General features: G+C 39.8%; 1 protein-coding gene and 1 long non-coding RNA gene across 6 annotated transcripts in view; one reads left to right on the forward strand and one right to left on the reverse strand.

Moving 5' to 3' along the window:
• The first annotated feature begins 190 nt into the window (after window positions 1-190).
• Window positions 191-10,231, forward strand: LOC119147691. Of its 4 annotated transcripts, XR_005104120.1 has the most exons (6): window positions 191-2,693; window positions 3,800-3,866; window positions 3,992-4,853; window positions 7,386-7,506; window positions 8,627-8,706; window positions 9,136-10,231. It is a non-coding gene; the product is annotated as an uncharacterized LOC119147691 (long non-coding RNA). The 4 variants fall into 4 exon arrangements; XR_005104119.1 differs by having other exon boundaries at window positions 191-3,866; XR_005104118.1 differs by having other exon boundaries at window positions 191-460; window positions 2,534-4,853.
• A 446-nt stretch (window positions 10,232-10,677) lies between these two features.
• The window catches only part of COL28A1 (collagen type XXVIII alpha 1 chain), an 84,433-nt gene continuing 69,966 nt past the window's right edge, over window positions 10,678-25,144 (reverse strand). For both annotated transcript variants that reach the window (XM_037386514.1, XM_037386515.1), the window contains 9 exons: window positions 20,897-20,965; window positions 18,296-18,376; window positions 18,170-18,205; window positions 17,936-17,972; window positions 17,077-17,631; window positions 15,690-15,871; window positions 13,232-13,448; window positions 12,587-12,760; window positions 10,678-11,659 (listed from right to left, as the gene is read on the reverse strand). In XM_037386514.1, the coding sequence (XP_037242411.1) occupies window positions 12,591-12,760; window positions 13,232-13,448; window positions 15,690-15,871; window positions 17,077-17,631; window positions 17,936-17,972; window positions 18,170-18,205; window positions 18,296-18,376; window positions 20,897-20,965 (1,347 nt within the window). In that variant the 3' untranslated portion in view covers window positions 10,678-11,659; window positions 12,587-12,590. The remainder of the gene's footprint in view (window positions 11,660-12,586; window positions 12,761-13,231; window positions 13,449-15,689; window positions 15,872-17,076; window positions 17,632-17,935; window positions 17,973-18,169; window positions 18,206-18,295; window positions 18,377-20,896; window positions 20,966-25,144) is intronic.

Raw genomic sequence — 25,144 nt, forward strand, 5'->3', positions numbered from 1 at the left:
GTGAGACTGTATGAGAACAACAGCCCTGCAGACACCGAGGCCAGAGGAGAAGCAGGGGCAGGAGGTGCCCAAGGCACCGGGCCAGAGATGCCCCTGCAGCCCCTCGCAGTGAGGCAGGCCGTGCCCCTGCAGCCCAGGGAGGTCCATGGTGGAGCAGATCTCCACCTGCAGCCCAGGGGAGGACCCCACACCGGAGCAGGTGGGTGCCCCAAGGAGGCTGTGACCCGTGGGAAGCTCAGGCTGGAGCAGGTTTGCTGGCAGGATTTGTGACCCTGCAGGGGACCCCGCGCTGGAGCAGCCTGTTCCTGAAGGATGGCATCCCGTGGGAGGGACCCCACGCTGGAGCAGGGGCAGAGTGCGAGGGGCCTCCCCCTGAGGAGGACGGAGCAGCAGAGACAACAGGTGATGAACTGACGGCAACCCCCATTCCCCGTCCCCCTGTGCTTCTGGTGGGAAGGAGGTAGGGAAAATTGGGAGTGAAGTGAAGCCTGGGAAGAAGGGAGGGGTGGGGGGAAGTGTTGTTGAGATTTAATTTTATTTATTACCATTCAAATCAAGCGTAGGATAATAAATTAAGCTAATTTCCCCAAGTTGAGTCTGTTTTGCCTGTGACAGTAAGTGGTGATTGATCTCCCTGTCCTTATTTCATGGGTTGAGCTTTTTGTTATATTTTCTCTCCCCAGGGTCAACCCACCATGCTACTTGTCAGCGTTACCTTGGTTTTTAGCAGAGACTAGGTGGTGGTGTTTACCCAGATCAGAACGTAATTTGTTGGTCTAATCAACAGTGTCCTGCTTTTAAAGTGTTTCCCTGCCAGCTAACCTGGGCTTTACAAGCTTTATCTTTGTCAGCTTCTGAAGCTGCATTTTGCACATCTTGTTCAGACTCATTCAAGCAATAATGTCTCAAAATGCATTGGCCATGTTTTCATTTTAGGTAAGCTTCGTGATCTCTAAATGCAGAAGTTGTCTTATCAAACACAGATTTGAATGTTCACGAACTCACACCAGTCCCACTGGGAGAAGTCTCATGCATCAGCTGTCTTTTCTTGCTTTAAAACCACCTTTACACCAGTAACGGTTGGGTATTACTAGACGCTGTAGAACTACTAATACTTCCTCCAGGAGAGTGAGTTAGGTTCACAGACCCTTTATTATTTCATGTAATCCTATTGTAATTGCAGAAAAATCCCCCTGTAAATGCAGTTAGGCCAGTCCGTGCTTTGGCCAGCACTTCTTGTTCAAGGAGCTTTCAGCAATACCAGCTGAAAACCAGTAACTTACGGGTGCGTGGTGGCTCTCTGGTTTGATCTGCTCTGTGCCATGCTGACAGTCCTGCAGCAGAGTTTCAGATTGCTGAATGGGGTTTTTTTGGGGAGTCAGAGTTATGGGTTTAATGTATATTTTCAGCAAAGCTTTTTAAAAGATCCATGTATACTCGTGGCAAGCTGCCACCCTGAGTGCTCAGTCCTCATTGAGCCTCAAAGCAGCAGAGGGAGCATGAGTTACTTTTGCATGTAGCATCTAGGAATTTTACTCCTGACATCACTGTAAAATGAGGAAACTGTTACAGATGTTCAACAGCATGAAAAAAATGAAAGCATGGGTGGGAAAAGAATGTATTCACTGTGTCCTACTAGCTAAATATGTTTGTGGGGTGGATGCCTGGGCCCAGGGGAGAGTAAGAAAGCTATTGCAGCATATAGATGAACCAAAATTGTTAGCTGGTCCTGCAGCTTTTGCAATTAAACAAAAGTTAATTACATACATCCAGCTGGACCACCTACTATTTTGACTTCTGAACACGTAATTGTGCGCTGTAGAAGTAGCATCTCTAAGATGCGCATAAGGAAAGAAAATGCTACCATGAGGAATGTGGATGTCCCATGCTAATATATCAGTCAGTAGTAGCAGAGAGATTCTAATGTGACTGGAGAGAGGACAAACACTTTTGATTTTACGCTTTTGTGTTATGCTACTGCCTGGGTCGCTGGTTTGCTGAACTACAGCGTCTCATCAAGGGAACACCTTCACAACGCGTTTACCATGTACAGCTGCAATGCTTCGTGCTCCCTGCTGCCCAGCAGCACGCTCTCTAATGCCTGCCCGAACCCTTCCGTCTGACTGCCCTCAGGAGCTTCGGGCTGTTCGAGATAGTCGGGTTTGGGGACGAGGCTCATTTCCCCAGGATATTTGCCTTTATGCAGGGGTGCAGAGGCTTGAGTAACCCAGTCTGACCTTGCAGCTGACTCTCCTTTCGGGGGGAATCCTGGATGGACTAGATGACTTCCGTGGTCTTTTCCTACCTGAATTATTCTAAAACGTTTTGTCAGCTCTGCAGGGAGATGCTTGGCATCTGCGTGTTTTCCCTTCAGCTCCTCCAGCTGCTGTTGGTCGCTGCTGCTGCTTTGCCGTCAGCTCCTTCCCGCAGCCCGGAGAGCCGCTGCCTGGCGAGCCGCTGCCTGGCCGCTGGCAGGGCTGTGTTGTCCCCATCTTGTCCTTCTCGCATTTTCTCTTTCTCCCTTTCCTTCCAGGGGAACGGCAGTATTGTGGAAGTCCTGCTTATCCTTCTGAATAGTACCACCCAAAACGCCTCTCACGTCCCGTTTTATAGAAGGCTAGCTAGACTGTTCTGTTTTGTCTCAACGCGTACTATTTCCATCGTGTGGGGAAGGGACTGTTCTGCTGCCTCGTGTAAGTGACCAACTACACGCTGAGTTTGCTCTCCTTCTGACATTGTGTCCTGGTTAATGCAGCCTGGGTTTTATGGGTGTAAAGGTCCCCTTCTCTCTCTGTTCCGGCACAACAGTTGTGCTTATTGCTTGTGAACGCGGAGATCACGTTTCCCGGGTATGCAGAGCTGGGAGGTTAACTCTGGTATTGGCACAGTTCCTCTTGCTGTTGCAAAAGCTTCTAATCTCTGATAGCAAGCAGTTAGCTGCTATTAAAAACACCATAAAAATTATTATAGGCAATGTGAGAACAGGATCCAAAACAGTTTTTCCCGCACGGAAGTAATAAAGGGGGGGCCTGTGCTGCCTGCAGCACCTGTGCCTAACTTAAGCCTGGCACTTAAGAATTACTTGTAATTCTTAAAAAGCAAATACATAAAAAACAGGAAACAAATGCAACAAAGCAGAAACACTTTCCCTTGATGTTCAGTTCAGCATTATGCTGATATTTAGCGTTTCACTGCTGTTTCACAAATACATCTGTTCTGTGTTAGAGGAGGAAGCAAGCTGGTTAAAGAAAGCACAGTTAAACACAGTCAGTATCCAAAAACTTTACACCAAGACCCACAGGAGGAAATGTCCAAACGCTTGCCCACCCTATGATCACCAGCTGGCCAGTAGAGCACCTGAGAACAGGTGGTGGACAGCATGGCGTGCTACTGGCATGTTATGAGTGTGGAAGGTCAGCATGCGCCTGAGAGAGAATGATCCCGGTGCAATAGTTAGAATGAGTTTTACATGACAAGTCACTTCTAGATCTACTGTTAATGCTGCCCTCTCCCATTGCAGCTGGTTGATTAACAGATGCTGCACCAAGGAAACACCCCATCCAATGACTCTTCCCAACAGAAGTGAGCCTGAAGCTTCTATTAAAGTTTCTCAATTTTTATGAAACCTTTAATGTAATACTGGTACTACTATTCACTAAAATGCTGAATTTAAAAGACTTAGGCTGTATAAAACAGGGTAGTTAATTCAAATGAACATTAAGAAAATGAAAATACTGCATTGCTGTAGTAAGCTGTCAGTGTTGTTTGCTTGCTTATCTATTTTCCTTTTCCTTTACAGATGAGAATTAATGTAAACCAGACAGCAAAATAGAAGTATTTCTTCTTTTTTTATCATTTTTCATCAGGTACTTAATTTAGTGATTCAATTTATTAGCTCTTCAGCTGAAAACTGCACTGCAGACCAGTAGTATGAAAATGCATATTAATCTGATTTCTCTTCTCTGTTCAAATCTTGCAAAATCTGCTGAAGGATGTCTAAATGGGAAGATTTCTCTCTGCCCTTGAGGACTGTGCAGAGCTGCTGACTGTGCCCTGGCTGGAAACAGTCTTTCTGGAGAAAAGTCAGCCAGTCTAGAAGGAATCAGCCTGGATCCTAAAGGCTGCCCAGCTCTGGAAGGAAACTTAAACCATGGATTGCAGTATTTGATTTTGACTTATCCAAGTTTATATATAGCACTTGGCAGTGGCATTTAGGATGTGGCTTCTCTGTACATGTTTATAATACAAAATAAGATATGTTATCTTTAAAATACTAGTGTTGCATAGCAGCTTCGTTTTATGTGATCTTAATTTGCAGATTAGTTTTTTTAATACCTTTTGCAGTTAATGTGTTGGTTTATATTGTAGTGAACTTGGCAGTGCTAGGTTAACGGTTGGACTTGATGATCTTAAAGGTCGTTTTTAACCTAAATAATTCTAAGATTCTCTTCCAAAAGCTGGAATGGGCTCTCATTACAGAACAGAATGCTACAGAAAACAGAGTAAGATACATAAAGGTAAAAATATTTCCTTCTGCCAAGTACACCATTTTTTTTTTAAAAAAAGGAATTTAGTGAAATGATGTTCCCAGAATGAAGCCTTGTTCTCAGAGCTGTAATGTGAGAAAGCTTTTCAGCAAATGGCTGTGTTGGGCATGGCTAATTTGAGCTGACTGGAGGGGTGGGAAGGCAGTTCAGCTCGTATCCCAGGTTGTGTCCAGGAGGGCTCACGCTGGGCACATTGAGGCACAGTCCAAAAACAGAGACCAAAATCTTTACCCCGTCTCAGACCTTCTGCGCCTCCCTGCACACCAGCTCGCGGGCTGTTGGAGCCCTTCGCCTCGGGCCGCTGGGGTGAGTAACCTAGCTCAGAGCAGAACAGGCTGCTTCTGCGTAATAGTTTCATTTCTGGCACGACACGTTCTGCGCCTGGCTTCGTACTGGAGATACAGCTTGGGGCCAGGGGCGTTAACTTTCTGCCATCGCTATCACACTGAGCCCTGGCCTCCCTGGGAGCCTGGGTTTCCAGAAGGCGCTCCTAGGCTGGGCATTTGTCGCTAGATGCAAATCTAGTTTCAGCAGTATTGCAGTGGTTATAGATGAGGCGGGGTGCTGCACGGGGATTCGTGAGGCGGTTGTGGGCTGTGCTGCTCTTTGGCTTCCATACTACGGTACGGCGCGTCGGGGCGCCTTCCAGAGCTGTGTTCCTGCTTCAGTGTAACTTTATAAACCTTGTCCCTGCAATGCTAATATCTGCTTTGCTGAACATCCTGTTTACACAATGTCCAGTTTAAACATCAGTCATAAGACAGCGTATAAATTTGTCAGATGCTGATAAGCATGGATTAGCTACGGTGGCCAGTAGAAAACGTAGTTTTGTGAGACTGATTAAGAGGTGATTTTAAAAGTCCTCAACCAGCTACTGCTGCTGAGCTGAGTTTTGGAAGTTGTTACTTCAATATGATTTGTAAAAACATGATTTCTTGCTGTTTGTTCTACAGAGGCATTTTGTTGTTTTCCTCCTGGTGGCACTGTAGGATAAAGCTGAGGTTGTTGGGACCCTGTACTGCAGCTGCATCCTTTAAGATGCTGGGATTTCTCCTCACTGATGTGACAAGTCCTGTAATGCTTGACTTGAGGACCAGTACAACATCCTTACTTAACCTATATTACTGGTGTGGACTTTAACTTATTTAAAGGATCTTTTTTTGGGTGATTGGGTGATTTTCTCCTTTTAAAAGGAAATTTTCAACCAGCTTATCAATTGTAAACAAATCCAATGCATCACTGAGCGTGTAAAAAAAATCTGAAAAAAGCTGGGTATCTGCCTACTAAATTCTCAAGGATCCTGCTCAAAGAATGGTTTTCACTCACACAAGTTCACCTGTATGCTCTAGAATATCCAGTGATTCTGCAGCTTTTGGTTGACTATATTGTACAGTTCATCCCAAACAAACATTGGTTTCTATTTGCGAACATGATTCTCACTTCAGGCGGAGCGCAGTTCTGCCTGCAGCACGACCCTTGTCAGAGCACTCCATGCTCGTTACCGCAACTTGTGTGTTTGGCAGCCTGAGCTTCAAGTGACTTATGATCTGCAGGGTTATGTGGCGTGCAGCCTGACGGAGTCCTAGTCGTGGTTCTCTGAGAGCCATTGCAATGAAAATATTAATTTTCAAGCCTGGATTTGATACATGAATCTCATTATGCTTGAATTAATTGGAAAATGCAGCCTTTCTGGTCAGCAGAAATATATTTTACCTATTATTTTACAATGTAGTTAAAACTGATAGAAGCTATCCTTTGAGAAAACATGATGCACTAGGGAGTTGCCCTGAATGAAGAAGTAGATGAAATTGCCAATTATGCCATGATGGCAAGTCAGAAGAATTACTAGCTATTTGCTTTCCATGGAAAAATCGCTACCGACTGTCCCCTGCCCCACTCCCCACACCCGTGCCTGTGTGCTCAGCCAGCCCAGAGCAGCCTGGGCCAGCAGGCAGCAACCAGACCACAACATCTCCGAAATCCTGCTCAGAACCGATGCTTTCCATGTGCTGACCATCCCTCCCCTGCAGCCCCTCTTTTCCAGCCTGGCTGCTGAAGGGAACATACCCAGGCACTTCCTGGGGTTGATTTTTTTTTTAAATTGTTTTTCATTTATTTATTGCTCTGGTGGTAGGTTTTTTTGAGTGTCCTGAAAGCTTTAAGCTGCTGAAAGAGCACCAGCCCAAACACCTTCAGCAGCACCTGGGATTAGCCGAGTTGGCAGCAATTTTAAAACTAATCCAAAACTCTTTGGGGGGTGTTTACTCACATGTTGCGCCTTGTGGTTGCCAGATTTATTCTTGTCAAAACTCTTATCTACCATTATTTTTACAGTAAGAAATGGTTTTCTTTGTATCCCAGGGTCAACTGTGCCAGATGTTGGAGAGATCCCTTTTGCCAGGCCAATAAAATGCAAAAACCTCCCTTCTCCCTCCCTGTCCACACGTAGGGTGGTTACAGCTGCTGAAAGCAGAGATTGTGAGACAAGGAGGAAAGCCCGCGTGTTCTTCCTTTTGTCTTAAGAAATTGCTCTAAAATAGGTCTTATGTATTGTTAGAAAGCCAAAAAAGAAAGTCTTTATGGATCACATTTTAGAGCCTTACCCATTTGGCTGAATTTCTACATATTCCTAGTTAGAAAAAAAAAAAAAAAAAAGCCAAGCTTAAATATAACTTGGCTCAAAATCTGGGTTTTGCTTACCCCTGAAGCTTAGACCTGATTCTGTCCTTACTAAAAGATCCAATAATACTCCTGGAAATAAAGATACTTATATTTAAGGCTGTCTAAAGGAAAAAAAAATGTCTAGTGTCTGAATATAATTTATATTTCTTTGTCTAGCTACCAGCTGTGATAGCTGAGATGTCTGCTTACGTTTGCCTGTGGGATTTCAAAACCTTGATCTGCTGCAGCTTCAGCTTCGGCACCAGCTGGAAGAACTCTGCAACTGGGAAAGTAAAAAGTAAGTCTGAGGAGACTTAAAATAAAGGGTGATTGATAAGAAGCTGCAGGAGTAGTAACAGTAGGTGACGGGGATGTCAAAAATCTCAGTGCTGGATCTACAGTATCTCATGTATCAGGAGATTTTAGACAAGTCACCCTACTTGCAGGTAGAGCTGGGGTGTCCCAGGCCCCACACCTGCCTGTGAAGACTTTGGCCCTTTCACTGAGGGGTGGAGGAATAGGAGTTATTTATTTTGCTTTTAATAAAAGATCTTTTTTAAAAATTCATCAAGTTACCCATGAGAACTTGCTTTAAACTATGAGCTGTGAGCTGGGTGCCTTTGCAAGCTTCAAGAAGGGTGTACTGATGGCACCAGAGGAGCTAAGAAAGCAGCTAAGCAAGAAAAGTGCAGGAATGCTGTGATAAATCATACTGTCCATAATTTTTTCCTTTAAAAAAAGTGGAAGTCCTTTCTTTTTTCTACCCCCGTGCCCCCCTCTCCCCTTGGAATGTCTTTGACACTTTGACAGCAACTTCCAAATGAGGGAGAGTGGTAATCAGTTTTCCAAGGATGTTCAAAACTGCAGTGCAGGAAATGTTGCATATCTTCAGTAAATTTAGGGTAACAGGAAATTTGAAGATGTAGAAGAAACTAAGAAGTGCAGACAGCAGGACAGTCCGTGAACAGGCAGCATTACCAACCAGTCTGAGTGGGCCCCAGGGACCCAGCCTGAACTGGGGAGTAAGGTAAAAGCTGAATTCAATTTAATAGCTGCTAGCGTGAGACTGGTAGTTTCTCAAAGTGAAAAGCTGCTGATGTTCTAGAATGAACAGATGGGGTACTATTTTCTTGTTAATTTTCCAAGGCTTTTTCTAAATTTTTAGAAGCAAGGATGTCAGAAAAAGAATTCACCTTATAATGATCAGTTCTATAGAAAAGAAAAGCCTCTGTTATTCTCAATCATTTTCAGCCTTTTAGAGTTCATAGCATTTGGCCTGGTCTAGCAGAAGATTTAAAGATTTCATGATTAAAAAATTCTTTCTTTTTTGCCTGTGATGTAAATAAAGGGTTTGTTTGTTTGCCAGTGGAAACTGTAATGCTTTCTGTTTGTAATAATGTTTTATGATTTTATACAAGTCGAGAATAAAGCAGTGGACATTTGGCAAGAGCTGCCCTCTCCTGGTTTATTGACCCATGACATGAGGATGCTGAGCTGGGTGAGTTTACTACGTCTCGGAGCATACATTCAGTTTGCAGTCTGGGATTCACAGAAAGCCCTGGATAGAAAAGGATGCTTTTTCAGGATAATCTGATTTGAACAGCGTACACATTTAAAAAAACCTTTATAGCCTTCACTTTTGTGTCTATGCTACAACAGGCTTAGTCAGCTGCACATGAAAGTGGAAAAGAAAGCAGTGACCTTCTGGATCACGCTGGTTTAATTGCATTGAGAAGATTCCTTGTATGCATCTTAAAGAGTAACTGCTGCTTTTTTTAGCATTGTTAAGTAGCTAATGGTGTCACTATTTGTACTTACTAAAACTTGTCAACTTTACCAGAAAGGTTTGCACTAAATGTTATAGAAAATATTATTGCAAACCCATAACTTACATCTTCACATTTATTCCCAAATTCATTATCTCCAGTATTTCTTAGACAAGACATGTCTGCCTGTCTGGAGATCCAGAGCTGAACACAAGAGCTAATCCCATCCCTGAAGCAACCACCCAGGCACAGAAGATTAGAACAGATTTGAAAGAGCCTGCAAATTTCTCTACTTCCTTGCAATTCCAGTGGGCTTTGCTGCTGTGAGTTTCCAGGGAAAGCTAAACCTAAAATATTCCTGGCAGGTGTAAAATGAAGTGGATCTTGGAATCTGTTACACGCAGAGGTATTTTACAGCTATCCATAAGGTAATTAATCTACTGTAGAATTTACCTGTGCAAATTTTTAATCTTTTCTGGATGAAAAGGTCTTTCCTCTGTATCTTCACCTTGGATACGTAGCTCTATGCCTGTATCTATCCCTTCCTCTCTCTCTCATGATCTATATTTATCTATGTCTCCAACTTCAATAACTTGCTTGCCCGTATCAGCACCAGGAGTCATTCCCGCTGAAACGCAGGATGTCACATGTGCTGTTACCGACCCCAGGCTGCAGTGGGTCCTTTCGCGATGGGGGGATGCTGGTGATTTTTTTTTTTTCTTCAGGTGATTATTTTTCTTGTTTGAGGATCGCATTTTGTGCTAATATTTTTCTTAAAAATATTTGAACCGCCTCTTTGTTTTAATATTTCTTACACTGCCTTTGTCATCTAACTGAAATGAATTCTTAATACTGGATTTGAGACAGCCTAGAAAAAGGGTCTCAATACATCTTTCAAGTTCGACAGTATGTTAACATTGTACTTTAGTGTGTTTTAAGTTTTGAATCTACTGTTGCCAGCCAATTTGAAAGCATCATTATGTCCAGCCCTTTTGCTCTTCTTTTTCCCGAAACTTTGCGTTTATTCCTCTTGCTTTGGACATCTGTTCACTATTAAAGTGCACTGATATTCCTGGTATGATGGCATTGGCTTTACTACTGAACAGTAGCTTGATTCTTTCCATGATCTTCTTGCGTCACTAGCAGGCAGTTTGTTTGCTTGATACCTTTTATTTGACATTTTATTTTATTTGCTGCTTATGTCAGCTTTATATGTAGCTGATTTTATTTATCAGGAGAGTCCATCTATATAATTTGTTGTATACTTTGATGCAATTTATTTTTCTGATGCAAAAATACCTAACAGACTTATTAAAAAAAGTTGTGTCAAATTTTGCTTTCTAATATTTCTTCTGTGATAGAAAACTAATTCTTGATTAGAACAGCTTGACTTTTGTTCTACACCACTGCATCCCTTCATTTTCAGGGTATCACAGGCCACATAGTACAAGGTAATGTCCCTGAGTTTTACTGTGCTGTATCACACAGAAATTAATTGTGCCCTCTGGCTTTTTTTGAGTGATCATCATATTAGTTCAGAGTATAATAAGAACAGGACGTTTTTTGGGGGGGCTACAATCAGTTTCTTCTTTTCTAATGTGAAATTTGCTAACAAGGCCAGGTTTTTTTGGGGAAAAAAAAATTAAACTTTTAAACAAGCAGAGTTTTCTGTAGAATTAGGTTTGCACCATATCCACTGCAAACAAGTTCACTTTGCATAGCGCATGCTATCATTTGGTTACGTGGAAGGGGGGAAATTGTGCAAGCGATTGTTTAAACATGTCAAGAATTGTCCACGCTGCCTGTGTAGATCCTGGTCTTTTGTTCGCAAAGAAATAACAATGCATGACTTCTTATCAGGTATTGCCTTCCATTTTAATCACATGCTCATCATTTTCAGTTTTAACAATATCTTCATATAGGATTATGGCTAAAAGTAGAAAGGATAGAAGTAAACATTTATATACATCTTTCAGTGCTTTTCCCTTTTTTAATTTAAGAGCATATATTAGAGTGAAATAGGTTTTTTAACACAGAGGCCCTGAGAAATTGAAATATACTGACTAACCTAAAGGACATGAAGAATCCTGTTTTTAATGTAATTCTGAATGAAAGTTCTACCTTTATAATGGAAAAGATTATATTGATGTCAATCCAAATGTGCTTTAATGGGGGAAAAAACCCCTCTAACTACCTATAGCTGTGGTATTTACATTCAGAAGAGGTACTCTAATTAATGGGGATCTTAATTTATGTCTCTAAATACTGTAATAATACTGTTAATTTCAGGAACCACTTACTCTTATTTAAAACTAGAGCACATTTTATTCTTCCATGAGACTGAGACCTCTGTCATTAAATGCTGAGTGCAAACACTTTTTTGCTATTTTAATCCTAAAAATAGAATCTCAACATTGCACATGTACTAGTAACGAGTTAATATAAATCTGGATGGAAAAGCTACGCTGCCAGTGTGTGTGTATGTGTGATTGTAAGTTATTGCTATGGTGTTGCAGATAACATGCGCTATACAGGGATCCAGTTAATGTGAATACCATAGCTGGGAAAGCAGTAGCACGCGGTAGTAATATATTCATGTTAACTCATCATTTTGGATTCTTCTCAGTCAGTTCTTGCTCAATGCACATGAACTTCCAGCTTTAAAAACTCCAAAATCAGTCATTCCTAGAAGAAATAAGGAATCATTTAATTTTCCTGAAATGTTTAGAAAAACACATGCTGCAGTTCAATAGAATTTTCCTGTACTGAAAGATCAAAAAGAGTATTTAATACAATTTATTGGGGATGAGCAATATGTTTTTTGTGAAGGAAGCTATGCAGTACTGATAAGCAACCCCTTAGAAGTCCATGCCTCACTCGCCAAGCGTGTGAACCTATGGCAGTTAGTATAGTCTGCTTGGATTTCCAAAACTTAAGGTCCCTCCCCAAAGGAAAGTTATACTGGTTTGAGAAGGACAGCCTTCTGATTTGTAAGTGGTGAAAAGAACAAAACAAACAGAAGTCCCTGGAGGATGTCTGCTATGGTCTGTCCTACTCAATATAGTTGTAAGTGATCTAGAGAAGGGAGTAAAAAGTGAGGTGATAATACTGTGTTACTCTGAAGTAGTAAAGAAAAAGGGTGACTGCAAGAAATTGCAGAATGACCTTGTGATACTGACTGCATAGGCTGTGAGTGGGAAAGGAAAACTGAGTTTCAGTAAATGTGAAGTAATATGCAAGGGGGAAAATGGCCATAAATTCACATATAATGTGATGGATTCTTAGCTCATACTATAGATGAAGTCTTGGAATTATGATCTGTGAAAATATCTCCTCTGATTTCAGTAATGATCAAAAACTCAAATACAGTGTTCAAACTGTAAGATAAGGAATGGAGAACAAAGTAGAAAACCTCAGTGTCACTGCAGAAATCCATGGCTATCAGTGCACTTCTGGTCCCACCATCACAAAAAGGTTCAAACAAACATATCATGGTTGAGCAAAAGTATAAAAGATGATATGTATATATAATACAGGAGACATTTAAATAGACAAAATCTTTTTAGCCTGGAAAAGATGTGATCGAAGGATGACCCAATGGAGAGAACTTACTTTATCAATCAATGCAGGTTTCTCGACATTCTTTTTCTGTTTCAAATCTATTGTTGGTACCATTACAACCTCCATACCAGAACTGGCCACAGGAATTGCCATTCCTGTCATAATACCATTTGACCACATAGTCCCGACAATCCCCTGGTTTCATAGGTTCCAAGCACCTTGCATCTGAAAGTAGATCAGTAAAAGTTAGCTTGGATTCTGGGGATAAGTTACATTATTCCAGAAGTGCCTCCTTCAGTAAGAAGAGCACCCTTTTTTTTTCTCTTTCTTGTAGCGCCTGGGAGCACATATACCTCTCAAGTTTGTAGCCAAATTCCATTTCAATTTATGAGTTACCTGAACAGGCCTAAACAAATACAGGATCAGTTTGAAATAACTGCCTAAATCCTGATGTAAGAACCAAGCTGCTATTTAAACACCTAAGCACATAATGGGTATGCAAGGGTTGTTTGTCATCTAGGTTTGAAAATCTGGTTCTTGCTGTGTGTGATGCCTGTAGACACAGCACCCAGAAAAACACAAGGTGATAAACTCTAGTACCTATACTGGGGGAGGGAGTGGGGTTTGCTCATTTTTTTATTTTTTTTTTTGTGCAGGCTTGCTACCCAATATCTGAGGGCAGTATTTATTACTTACCTTTTTGGGTTGTTGCTACCTGTGTTTGCAACACAGTTAGGTGGTGATCTTCAGTAGCAGTTACATTGAACACAGGATTGGCAAGTGGGCTCTGAGGTCTGATTTCAGATATGTCATAAAGTGGGGGATATCTCGATTCTCTGTGAGCAGGGCTTGCCACAGTGTGATCCTGAGCAGATGGCAGTGGCTCAGTGTATCTGGTCTGTGGTGGACTAAGCTGCAAAAGGAGTCAAAATCTTAAAATTATGTCTGGGCTTAGATACTACAAGAAAAAAAAAAGAGATAATTATGTAGGAAACTTGTGCTAAATACAGTGTGAAAAAATACCATTAACAGCAGGTGGGTTTGGACCTCCTTCTAGTGATTACTCAGTATGTAACCATAATTTTCTGACACTGAGAGCTGAATGAAAAGGCAAAGTAATGCCTTTGATTTAGCCATGAAGCTGAATTCATTCAATTGAACCAAAATTTCAGTCACCACTTAGTCTGTAATATAAATAAAATAAAAAATGGAAGGAACTCTGTGGTAAATCAGTGCTTCTTCACATCTAATACACTCAGTGGGAAAGATCTGACATCTTAAATCTCAAGAAATGGAAAATGGCAGGCAGGAGGAACAGGGTACTTGTTATTGATAGAAAAACACATACACGTTATGCTTCTCTAAAGATCTTTTAGATGGGGAAGCATTCCCAAAACTTGTGTTATGGGAACTACATGCTATTAATAATATTGTCTTATAGATGTGTCCTTGCCTGTATCAAGCAAAGTGACAAATCACTCATTTTCCTGTTTCTAACATCTAATTGCTAATCGTAAGAATTTTAGAGTTTACCTTGATTGAAGTGTTAAGAAGCTAACCCTGCTCTTCAGATTAAGACTATTATATAAAAATTTGCCTCTCCAGTGTTTTAGTGTATTCAAGAAGATTCACAAGGATCTTAGTATAGTATAGTACAAATGACCACAATAATCCCACACGTTGATACCTACTGAGAACAGGAAGGAATTTGATATTATCCAGTATCTTCCTATTTACAGGCCACTACTGACACACTCAGTCAGTTTAAGAAAACTCTTCAGTCACCAGGACGTTGAAAATTGAAGTCTAGGTGAAACGTAAATCTGCAGACAATTCATCATATCCTTTGCATATTACATTTCTTCTCCAGGTCTACAAAAAGGCTGTATTTATTTCTGATAGTAAATCAACAGTTTCGAAGATTTAGCTATAACCATGGCCAGCCAGAACCGAGTGCATGAGCACCTAATCCCTTAGAACTAATCCTATCTGTGATTCTTATCACATACTTTATAAAGCCAGCATCTCTAAGTCCAAGTTTACATTTATTTTTCTTATTGCCACAGAATGTCAAAATTGACCCTCACTGTCAGACACACATCTGTCTGGAGGTATTACAAGCCCCAAACCTAAATCAATCACACCTACTGAGGGAGCTCTTAGTCAAAGAAATTAAACTGACTTTTGAAGTGAACTATTTAATTATGAATGATATTACATAAACCAAAGGATTGACTACTCCATTGACTCCTCCACAGTAAGTCACCAATATTCAATTAGCTCCAATCTGTATTCAAATCACTGAATATTTAAATATCAGTACCGTGGTCCACTGTATCTATTCCATGCAGCTACAGAGGTTTATACACCAAATGTGTCAGCAGTTTATTCAACAGGTTATGGGGCAAGCAACACTCAATTTTTATCAGCAGCTATTTTTAGGCAAAGCAATAAAAACACGCTAGAGGGTTAGTGCTGATATACCGTAAGAGAGACAAATATCCTACTACAATATTAAGACAGTAGCTGAAAAATACCAAAGACCTAATAGGGAACTGAGGTGATACAGACCTGCAGAAAATATTTACATATTGCATTTAAACTCCACCTGTTCCATCTGTGCTGCAGCACCATGTTGGAGGGCAGAACCCCGATGTGGGGCAAAAGGAATTTAAAGTTGGGAGTACGAAAAGTAACATGAATGAGGACTCCCAGATGTACAGCCCAATGTGGAAAGTAAAACAATACCAAAGTCTTAGTAACACCTGGAAAGTGTGTGATCATGACAAAACTCCTTGCACTAACAATCAGCTTGCATATAAATAAATAAATGCCTTATACACTATGCATCTGCCTCAACAGAGACCTATCTGTAAGGTTTCTAACTCACTTCTAAGATGAAGAACTACAAAAAATATGACAACTGTTCACATTTATTGCAACTAAGAAACAGTATTACCTCTTCTGTAAGTTTCTGTTCTCATTACTTAAGTTCACTCTAATGTTAAAAGTTTTGTTCAAATCTTTTGGTCCAGCCAAATGACATGTTATTTGCATATGAAAGACTGGTGAATGGTGAAATAAAGACTATTTGATTTCAAATAAAGACACACATCTTTTAAAAACATTTGAGAACTACTATTTAATTACTTACTGGGTAACCAATTCCTTCTGTAGGGAGCATATAAACCTCTGAAGCAGTCTTTTTAGGTAACTGGCTATTAGTATCTTCGCTAGCAATTTCAGATTCCGGACTTGGAGATAAAACATCATCTTTTCTGGTGTAGACTTCAGACATATTGTCACAGATTTTTGTGATCAGTTTATTTTCAAGAGCTGAAAAGATTCAGAAAATGATTAAATTTATTCAGGGTAATCAAGAAAAGACCTAATGACCTAAAGACCACAAGGTTTTAGTGCAATATTAATGCTAAATCTTTAGAAGACGTCAAAAAGCAAATGAGAAGTAACAAAGTAATGCACTCTCTGAATTATTTGGTTTTAAGGGCCTTTTGTTCTTTTAAGAAGAAATGGATAAAAATACCAAGTCCCTTTTTAAGCAGAAGTCATATCTCAAAAGTGAAGGAAAAAAAACAGAGTGAAAGAAAGAATTTACATATAAGAAGGAACAAGAAAAACTGGGTGACACATTCTACTTACTGCACAAAAAAAATCAGTGACTGGGAACAATTTTACACTGAATGCTGGAACCTGGGTGAGAGCCCGAAGTTGAATCCAGCCTGGGACCAGAACCTTAGCTTGGACTCTTTTCTCATTGTTAATGCCTTAAATCCAGACCTAAATCCATCCATGGGCTCAGTACAGCAAAATAAGTTTAGGCTCAGAAATACACTTTATAAGGCTAGTCTGTGGTTAGTCTAGATCAATGTCCTTTTTTTCTAATGGTTCATTATAGATTTCCTCTGGATTTTCTCCTGATTCCAGATGTGGCCACAGGATTTTTTCAAGCCACAGTTTGAAATATACAAGGTACTATAAGAACCCGTTCCCTTGTGTGTTGCTCCACCACTTTTCCACTAGAATCAGGATGAAAGCACAGGTTTACCTACGGCTTTCAGAAAAAAATCCTGAAAAAGTGCTTGTCAGAGATGGTGGAGCGACTCCAAGACTGACAAGAGCCACATGAAATAGAGTGAGACAGACAGAGGTGTTGTGTCAAGGAGGAAGGAAATCTGTGCCGCTCTGGGATGAAACCATGGCCAAGCAAAAAGGACTGCAAGGGAAGGCTGATGCAAGCTCTCACAAGAGAGGCGAGCCCCGAAGAAGGCCTCAGCTCAGAAAACTGATGTTCATTGTGGTTTATTGTTACTGCAAGAGGTAAAAAATTGGCAAAAGTTTCATGTGGCCAAAGAGGAAGAGAAACAGAAGAAACAGAGAGGAAGAGAAACAGAAGAAAGAGCCACATCCAAAAGGGACACGCAAGCTTCCATTCAGCAGGCTGCCTTGCCTTGCTATGGGAAAAGCCAAACTCTTTTACATGCTTATTTCAGGTTTCCTCTTACTAAAATAGTTTCTTTTACCTGAAAGTGTCATGAAGTCATCTATCTGGTAAACATGCTCTTCATCAGGGTCTGTTGCAATGAGCTTCATTTCTTTCAGAAAATCATCATAATGAGGATCAGTCCTTTGAACAATCCCAATGACAAATATCTCAATATTTGTAGCGTGGGCCTCTCTTACTACAGCATTCAGTTGTACTTTATCACGAGTGTCTGCTTGTCCATCTGTTACTACAACGGCCACTTTTCTTACTGCCGGGCGTGCTGCCTGAAATAACTGAATGGCTTCTTGCATAGCAGAAGCTGTGTACGTGCCTTCTCCTAAGTAGGGCATTTTATCAACAGCTGATTTCAGGTACTCTTTGGTTGTGTATTGCTTCAGAGAAGACACCAACTCCACTTTGTGGCTGAAGTTGATAACGCCAATGCGGGTCGTAGCATTGTTGGCCAGTACCTTGTCAATGACTGTTTTCATAAAGGTTTTGATAATATTGAAGTTTTCTGGTCCAACACTTTCTGAACTGTCAATGACAAATACTAGTTCCAGAGGTGTTACTCTACATCTGATACCACAACCTAGAAGAATAACCATTTTAGACATTTTGTGAGAAGCCACCTTCATAAAAATGAATTGAATTCATATATCAGATTTGAAGTCAGTTAAAGCTCAGTTAATGAATTCATTTATAGTTACTGATACTGATACATAGAAACAGAGCTGGACCAAATTACTTCCAGTATAGCTCTGGCAACACAGTGAGCATTGTTTTCACATTAATGATATCCTTACACATGAACAGGCAGAGGACAGATCCATTCAGTCAATATACATTCAGTGTGTTTTATTAGAACTAATTCTTTTCCATACTGGAATGCTTACCACATATTTCGTTGATAAGTCTGATAACTTCTTCTCTCTGAAAAGGAGTATTAATTAATTTGCTGTGTGTTCTAGTTTTAAGAATGCTGAAATTATTTATTTATTTATTTATTTTTAAAAATGCAAGCAATGCAATGCCCCATAAACTACCTTGTATAACGTCACTCACATAACCTTTAAATATTTTCCCAAAATAAACTCCTATGTTTTAAAGTAACTCATTCATGTACTTACCGAAAGACCAGGTTCACCCTTTCTTCCCCAAATTCCCTGAAAACATGTAGAGTATGATAATTAACAAAAGCCAAATTTGTCTAATTTCTATTGTGCAAAATTAAGTAATAAGAAAATGTGTTTTACCTTTGGTCCTGGGGGTCCTGGGTCTCCAATCTCTCCTTTGGCACCTTTGCTCCCTGGATCACCTTTATCTCCATAGTCTCCCTAGTTTAAAACAACCATATTAAACAGTCAGTAACTCCAGTTTTGTTGACAGAGCTGGAGTTACGGTTCAATGAGTTTTTAAGATATATTTTCTGCTGGTGTTTTGGGGTTTTTTTTGGTTGTGGGTTTTTTTTTTTTTTGTATGTGTGTGTGTGTATGGTTTATTTTGAATGTGTTATGAATGTATCTGAAAGCAGGCTCTCAGAGAAAGTAAGATGGGCAGTAAGAAGATCTTTAAGATATTTCTATGAAAAATGACCTTAATTCAGGAGTGAGGGCTAAAGACATCTTTATGCAAATGTCAACAGTATATGATTTTTTACTCTTCTTTGATTTTCTTGGACTCTGAACCAGTATTTATAGTAGATGTTAATTCAGACCTATGGAGAGACGTAACTGCCTCAGATCAGCCGAGGTACTGAAAGTCACACCAGCTTTGTATAGAACTCATATGAAAAACTGGGAGCTTGCAAAGAACAAAGGAAAAGGCATGCTTGGAAAACACATAGTTTCACATTTAAAAGAAATTCTGCATTTTTTTCCTCAAGTGACTAGACCTTTTGATTTCCAAAAAGATAAATGGTTCAACATTATGGTATTTCAAGAGATATTTTCACATAAAATGCAGGTATGAAACATACTATCAAAAGATTCAGTTCTAAATTAGATACTTCTTCCAGAAGGAGATTGTGCAGGACAGTTTTTTACTTCTCTCTGGAAATTACTGACCACCTTACATTTCACTTGAAACTTTAAAGCTTAGACATTTATCTAGATTACTGTCCATTTTAATATTGTTCGTCATAACCCAGCCAATGGAATCACACAGATACTGCCTGTGCTACAGCATTCGCCGTGGTGATTGCTGTCAATTTTAAGGAAACCTTTTGACTCTCTCAGTCTGATTCTGACCTGATTCGAACTGGTATAAAGCTGAAAATGGTACACAGATCCTCCACAGTGTTAAGAAAACCAGGCTCCACTAAGTGAGCTCTTGGAAGAAAGTTTCTATACCATTTCACAAAATCAAAATATTCAGCAAGGTATTACTTTCCATTACTTGTCCAAAATTGCATCTAACCTCATTGGAATTAATGTCGGCATAAGGGAGAGCAAATATGATCTACTGACTGCAGTGGTACTGCTACTCTCTTACACACAAATACACTAAAAGCTGATCTCTTAGGTATTTGGCACTTACATAAAATTCCTACTGAACTAAATCATTCCTTTTCATGTGTGACAAGTCTGCTATATTAATAGCAATCAGAAACATTGTGAGTATTTGAAGAGATTTACCCTGGGTCACAAAGATTAGTCAAGATACAAGATGAATATAAAGAACAGTGAAAATACTGCTGTTATTATTATAGTATGTAGCATTTGGCATCTGAGAGAAAACAGAATTAGGAGGCAGAAATTTGAATCTGTGTGAAAGAGCTTGATACTCGCTACTGTAGAAAAACTCCAAGCTGCAGTAGCTTGAATAATACAGAAGTCTGAGAAAGTGCTATATAATAATGTGAGCTAGCATAGACCATAGCACCATGAACATGGTTAGTGCAGGCAACAAATACCTGGGGTTCTGAATGGGTACTGCCTGCTTCAGGTGACTGCAGAGGGGGCTGAACTTTTGTTTGGGTAGCTTAAAGTTAGGGAGCCTGATCACCTCTGCTCTCCCATGAAGACTGTTATGGTTTTTTGCTCAGGCTTTCCAGACAGAGCCTTCACAATAAATTCAGTATTTCAGCTGTGTTGTCATTATTGCAGAGGGCTGCCCAGCTGGCCCAGGCGTATGCTGTGAATTAAAGGTGGTGTACCACATCACGCATTTACATCAACACACATTCTGCCTGGGCACACTTTCTTTCTCACTTGTGTATGCATATAGTTGGTCTGCACATCACCCACACTGACCATGAGCCTTGGTTTCCTTTGGTTAGGCTGCTCCCATCAGAAGCTGCACATCTGAAAATCACTAATAGCCAAAGTATTTAAATTTTCTTTGTGCAAAATTTGTTAGATAGGAATAAGTACTTGTAGGAAATTCTTAAAATTTTTATATCAACAAGGAAGCTGTTCAGTAAAGAAAGACTGAAGCTTGGGCTTCAATTGTTGTAAGAACATCCCACACAAATTAAATAAAACAACCCCCTTAAAAGATATTAGTCAAAAACCAATTCTTTTTTTTTTTTTTTTCCCAAAGCCTGGCAAAAGAAATGTTTTGTAATACCTGAAAATGTCTAAGATAACTGAATACAAGATAAATGAATACATAATTTGACTAATACTATTCTCCTGCTAACAGGTATGACCTCATTCTAGATCCTGCTTCAGAGTCTGGTCCCCAATGACCATTAGGATTTTCACAGGCTTCAAAGCTGACAACACATAGTAGGCACTTACCTTGCTAGCTATACAAGGCAAAGCCTCTGCCTTCTATTTATCTTCAAAGAACTGTCACAAATAACTAAGGAAGAAAAAATTACCTTTTTTCTTTACCGCAAAGCCAGGATTTACCTTTGGTCCAGGAAGGCCAATTCCTATTGATCCCTTCAGTCCAGGAAAACCTCTATTTCCTTTTTCTCCCTGAACAGAACATGGTAAGTAAGTTTAACTGAAAATTAAAGTAAAATCTGTGCTGTATCTATTAACTTTGTAACATTCTGCATTATAGAGAAAGCCAGATATTTGTATTATGCAATGAAGCAAAGAATTTTCACTACAGAAGTGGTCTGAAGCTGGAGAAAGAAGCACATGGGTACGATTCAAAACACACATGAAGCCATTTGAAAGTAAATCATGAAGAATTTACTCCTGATTAAATGAAATATTGTCATTTCACCGAAACAGATGAAGGACAAAAGCAATCTCACTGAGGCTCAATTATCCATCCAGTCTACAAGCAGTAAAATGAGGTCCAACATAAAAGTTCTCTAGAAATACACACCCAGAATCTCTGCAGGGCTGACTTCGTTTTTCTGATCTTAAGTAAATAAAAAGACATCTCTACTTTTCAAGATGCAGAGAGCAGAACATCTTTCTGCTGAGGCTTCAAAAGTATCAGTCCAGCTACAAAGTTTAAGTTTGTTTACAATGATTGTTACAGATGCTCTGTGGCATGCACACAGAGTTGCAAAGCATGTTCATGCTAGCAGTGTGGGCATAAAACATGTCATAAAATATGGCCGTTATAAAATATGTGCAGAAAATCCTTCACAGCATCTGGCTTCCAGAAACTTTCCTACTTTATTTAGTAGAGTAACACAAATATTTTTTTCAGATCAACTGCTATATACATCTTAAACACAGCTAGAGGTGATTATATACCTGGGTACATAAACGCTTCACTATAATTCACATTACAGACATAATTCACATAACAGCAGTGCCTGGTGCAGATACCAAAACCAGAGAATGTCAATGAGATCAGGAGTAGTCATCACCTGTACCAACCCTAGCCTATGAGATGCAAGCAGAAGGTTAGTTAGTTTTATTTTTCAGTCCAGAGCTCTCAGACTGTCTCACTAAAGCATCTTTTACTAATACTTGTATAGCTGCCCACAAATGGGCCTAAAGGGGTTATATTGCTCATGATGGACAGAGAAATACAAAAATGTTTCCAAATTTATCAAGACTCCAACCTTCACCAAAGGCACGCAAATGCAGAAGGACTGACCACTGACCATTCCTGCTGTGTTGGATAGGGGCTTAGGGATTTCTGCAGGCAGAGCAGCAGCTGCAGAGTGCACAGCCAAGTCAGCCTTCTCTTGTACTCAAGGCTCCTGACTCCCATGAGCTGGGAGTTCACCAGGAGTTAAGCCACTGAAATGCAGCTCCTAGAAGAGGCAATATACTATGAGTCATAGTCCATGGATGGTTTTTCCTGTCCAAATTCCACATTTGACTGAGCTCCTGCTGAGATGGGAGCTTCCCTTGCACATGGGTGCATTGTGGTCTTGCCCCGTGCTAGGCAAAGGCACCTACTACACTCCACCGCTCACATCTCCCCTGGAGCACTTTACAGCCCTGACCTGTGGGACCCTCTTGGTCCACTAGCTCAAACTTGAGGAGCTAGAATGCTCTGCTTTTCATGGGGGCTACCTATCACTGACCTGCTAACTGGCAGCCTCTTGCATCTGTACGCAGAACTTCTCCCCTTTCCCTCTCCCTCTCTCCTCTTACAGCAGCAAGAACTCAGATACTGTTACGTAGATGCTGGAGACTGGAAAAGAAACTGTGATGCACCAAATTAGATAACTGATTCAGTAGGGGGAAAAAAAAAATTCCTGCAAATTCCTAAGGCAGTGGGATGTTCAAGGCAATTTATTTTGCACTGTTGTAGGAACACACAGTGAAACACTACAGGTTATTAATGCAAATGGCTTTTAAACATAGTGAAACAGTGCACCAGCTTGCTTAAATGCTTGCTGTCCAGCACTGGGACTGACTATTCTGCTTGACTAGGGTCGTCATACAGCTTCCTGAAAACATCTTTGCAGATCTGCAGAACACATATATATGAGTCAGAATTTGAATATGCTGTGTATTCCAATGGTCCTTCACTAATAATAAATGTCAGCTCTGACAAAACTACAGATTTATTGCTGCCATTTGTTACAGCCCATTTGACACTGTTAGGATGGTGTTCAGGCAATGAAAACCGAATGAGACCTACTGTTCTAAAAAAACTCATACTTGTACAGTTGACATTTCTCACAGGCACACACATGTGAGTTTTATCCTTTAAAACATGAACTGCAGAATCAAAATTCTGCTTCCTCTACTTATGCAATCAATCAACATTAGAAGGATTTATCACAGATACCATAACTGAACATTTAGTAAAAACCAAGAAGTATGCTGTATTAATTTAAAAATATTTACTGCTTTGCCAGTTCAATCCATGTACATAATTAAATTCAAACTTGACTATCAGTCCTATCATAAAAAACAAAGTGGTATGCATGTAAAAATGCAGACCCTTGGATCCCTGCCCCTAACATCCTCCTAGATTACTGATCAATAAGGAGAATTCTATGTAAAAATATCATTCTGTGAACTGAGTGCAGATCTGAGAATGTCTAGACCGTGGTTTTGAAAGGAAACCAAGCATAAAAAAGAAGACCTGTGACTGTAACTATCAACATAAATTTACTCTAAAACCATCTCATTTTTGACATTCCATTCTTACCATACGCAGACTGAGCTCTATGTGTGTGTGTGTGTATATATATATATATATAAATAAAATACTTGCAGTGATAATGATAGTATAAATGCAGGAGTATAGTAGCTTTAACCTGATGAAGAGTGGCCAAAAAGAATGAAGCTTGATGTGGCTTTGAAGAGATAGGACAGAAGAGATAGATAGAAACTCAACAAGCATTAGCATATGGAGGAAACAGGTACTACAGGAGCAAGACAACTGCCAAAGTTGTTCAGAAAGAAGTTGAACCTAATAAATATATAAAACCAATCATAATTTTAAAAAGCGATTGTTAAAGGAAGAAAATTTAAATGAGAAGACTGCATCTACACAACTTGTGGAATGCTGTAGAAACAACATCAGCTGAGTTTGTTCCACCACATCATTATGGTTTCAGTTTCAAAGCCAAAGACCTTCCATAGCCAGAGCACACGTTACTTTCCTACATCCCTAAATTCCACATCCTTACATTACAAACATGCCTTTGACAGTGTGTGTTAGTGGATCGTGTTCTTCCACTGGAAAACTTCCATGATGAAACTGAGCTCTCTGCACTTCTAAAACATGCTTTTGATATATATTGATATATATGAATAGCAGTGCCAACATACCATTCAAAACTCAGTATCTATATAGAGATAGATAGATAGATGTATATGCATGTACACACTGAGCATACTTTCAACAACCTTTATCATTTTTAAGGAACAGAAAAAATAGTATGTAATCTGTATATTTTTTCATGTATCATCAGATGCATTTGATTGCTGAAACATTTCTGTTTAGAATGAAAATTGTGCTTTTATAAATAACCCCACATACCCATAGAATTAACAAAGACATATCCCAAGTATTAGATTCTGAAAACACATCAGAAATGTCTGTTAAAGCCAGGAAGGAAACAGTCTTCTGACACCATAAAGCCATACAGAGATGGCAGAAGTTCTTCTATTTTCCACAAGAATAGAGAAAAGAGCCTTCATAGATGCAGCAAAAAAAAGTACAAAGATAAAAGAAAGCAACAAGTTCCTTATGCCCTCACATTAAAATATGTAATAGCTTTGTGGTTACTGATGAAAATGAATATAGAAGAAAACTGCAAACAGATCAGAACCAAAGGTCTAGACAGTCATGACTCTAACTCTGTAGAGATCTCTGTCTATGCAAGTCCTGAGATGAGATAAATCAGATTTCTGTTAGTGTGTTATACAATAAGGAGAAAAGAAAGAACACAGTAAAGTATGTTTTTATGTGTGAAACACCTCACAGTGAAAAAAGGAAGAGCTCTCTGCAGTATAGAAAGGTAAACTATTGAACATGAATATAAAAATAGAAGACATTGAAGCTGGAATCAGAGCAAGTACCGAGCAAAATAAATTGAGAAGGAATTGGTGCTTTTCTGCTAAAGCTTGTATGAAGCAATTCCACGCTGAACTAAAGCAAGTTCTCCTCTGAAACATTTTTCCAACAAGGTACATTTCAATGATTTTTTTGTTTCAGCATGTCACTATTTTCCCATGAAAACCTATTTTGTCAATGAACTCCCTGGTGGTTTTAGT

Source organism: Falco rusticolus, chromosome 4 (genome assembly GCF_015220075.1).
Source record: "Falco rusticolus isolate bFalRus1 chromosome 4, bFalRus1.pri, whole genome shotgun sequence".
NCBI lineage: Eukaryota > Metazoa > Chordata > Aves > Falconiformes > Falconidae > Falco > Falco rusticolus.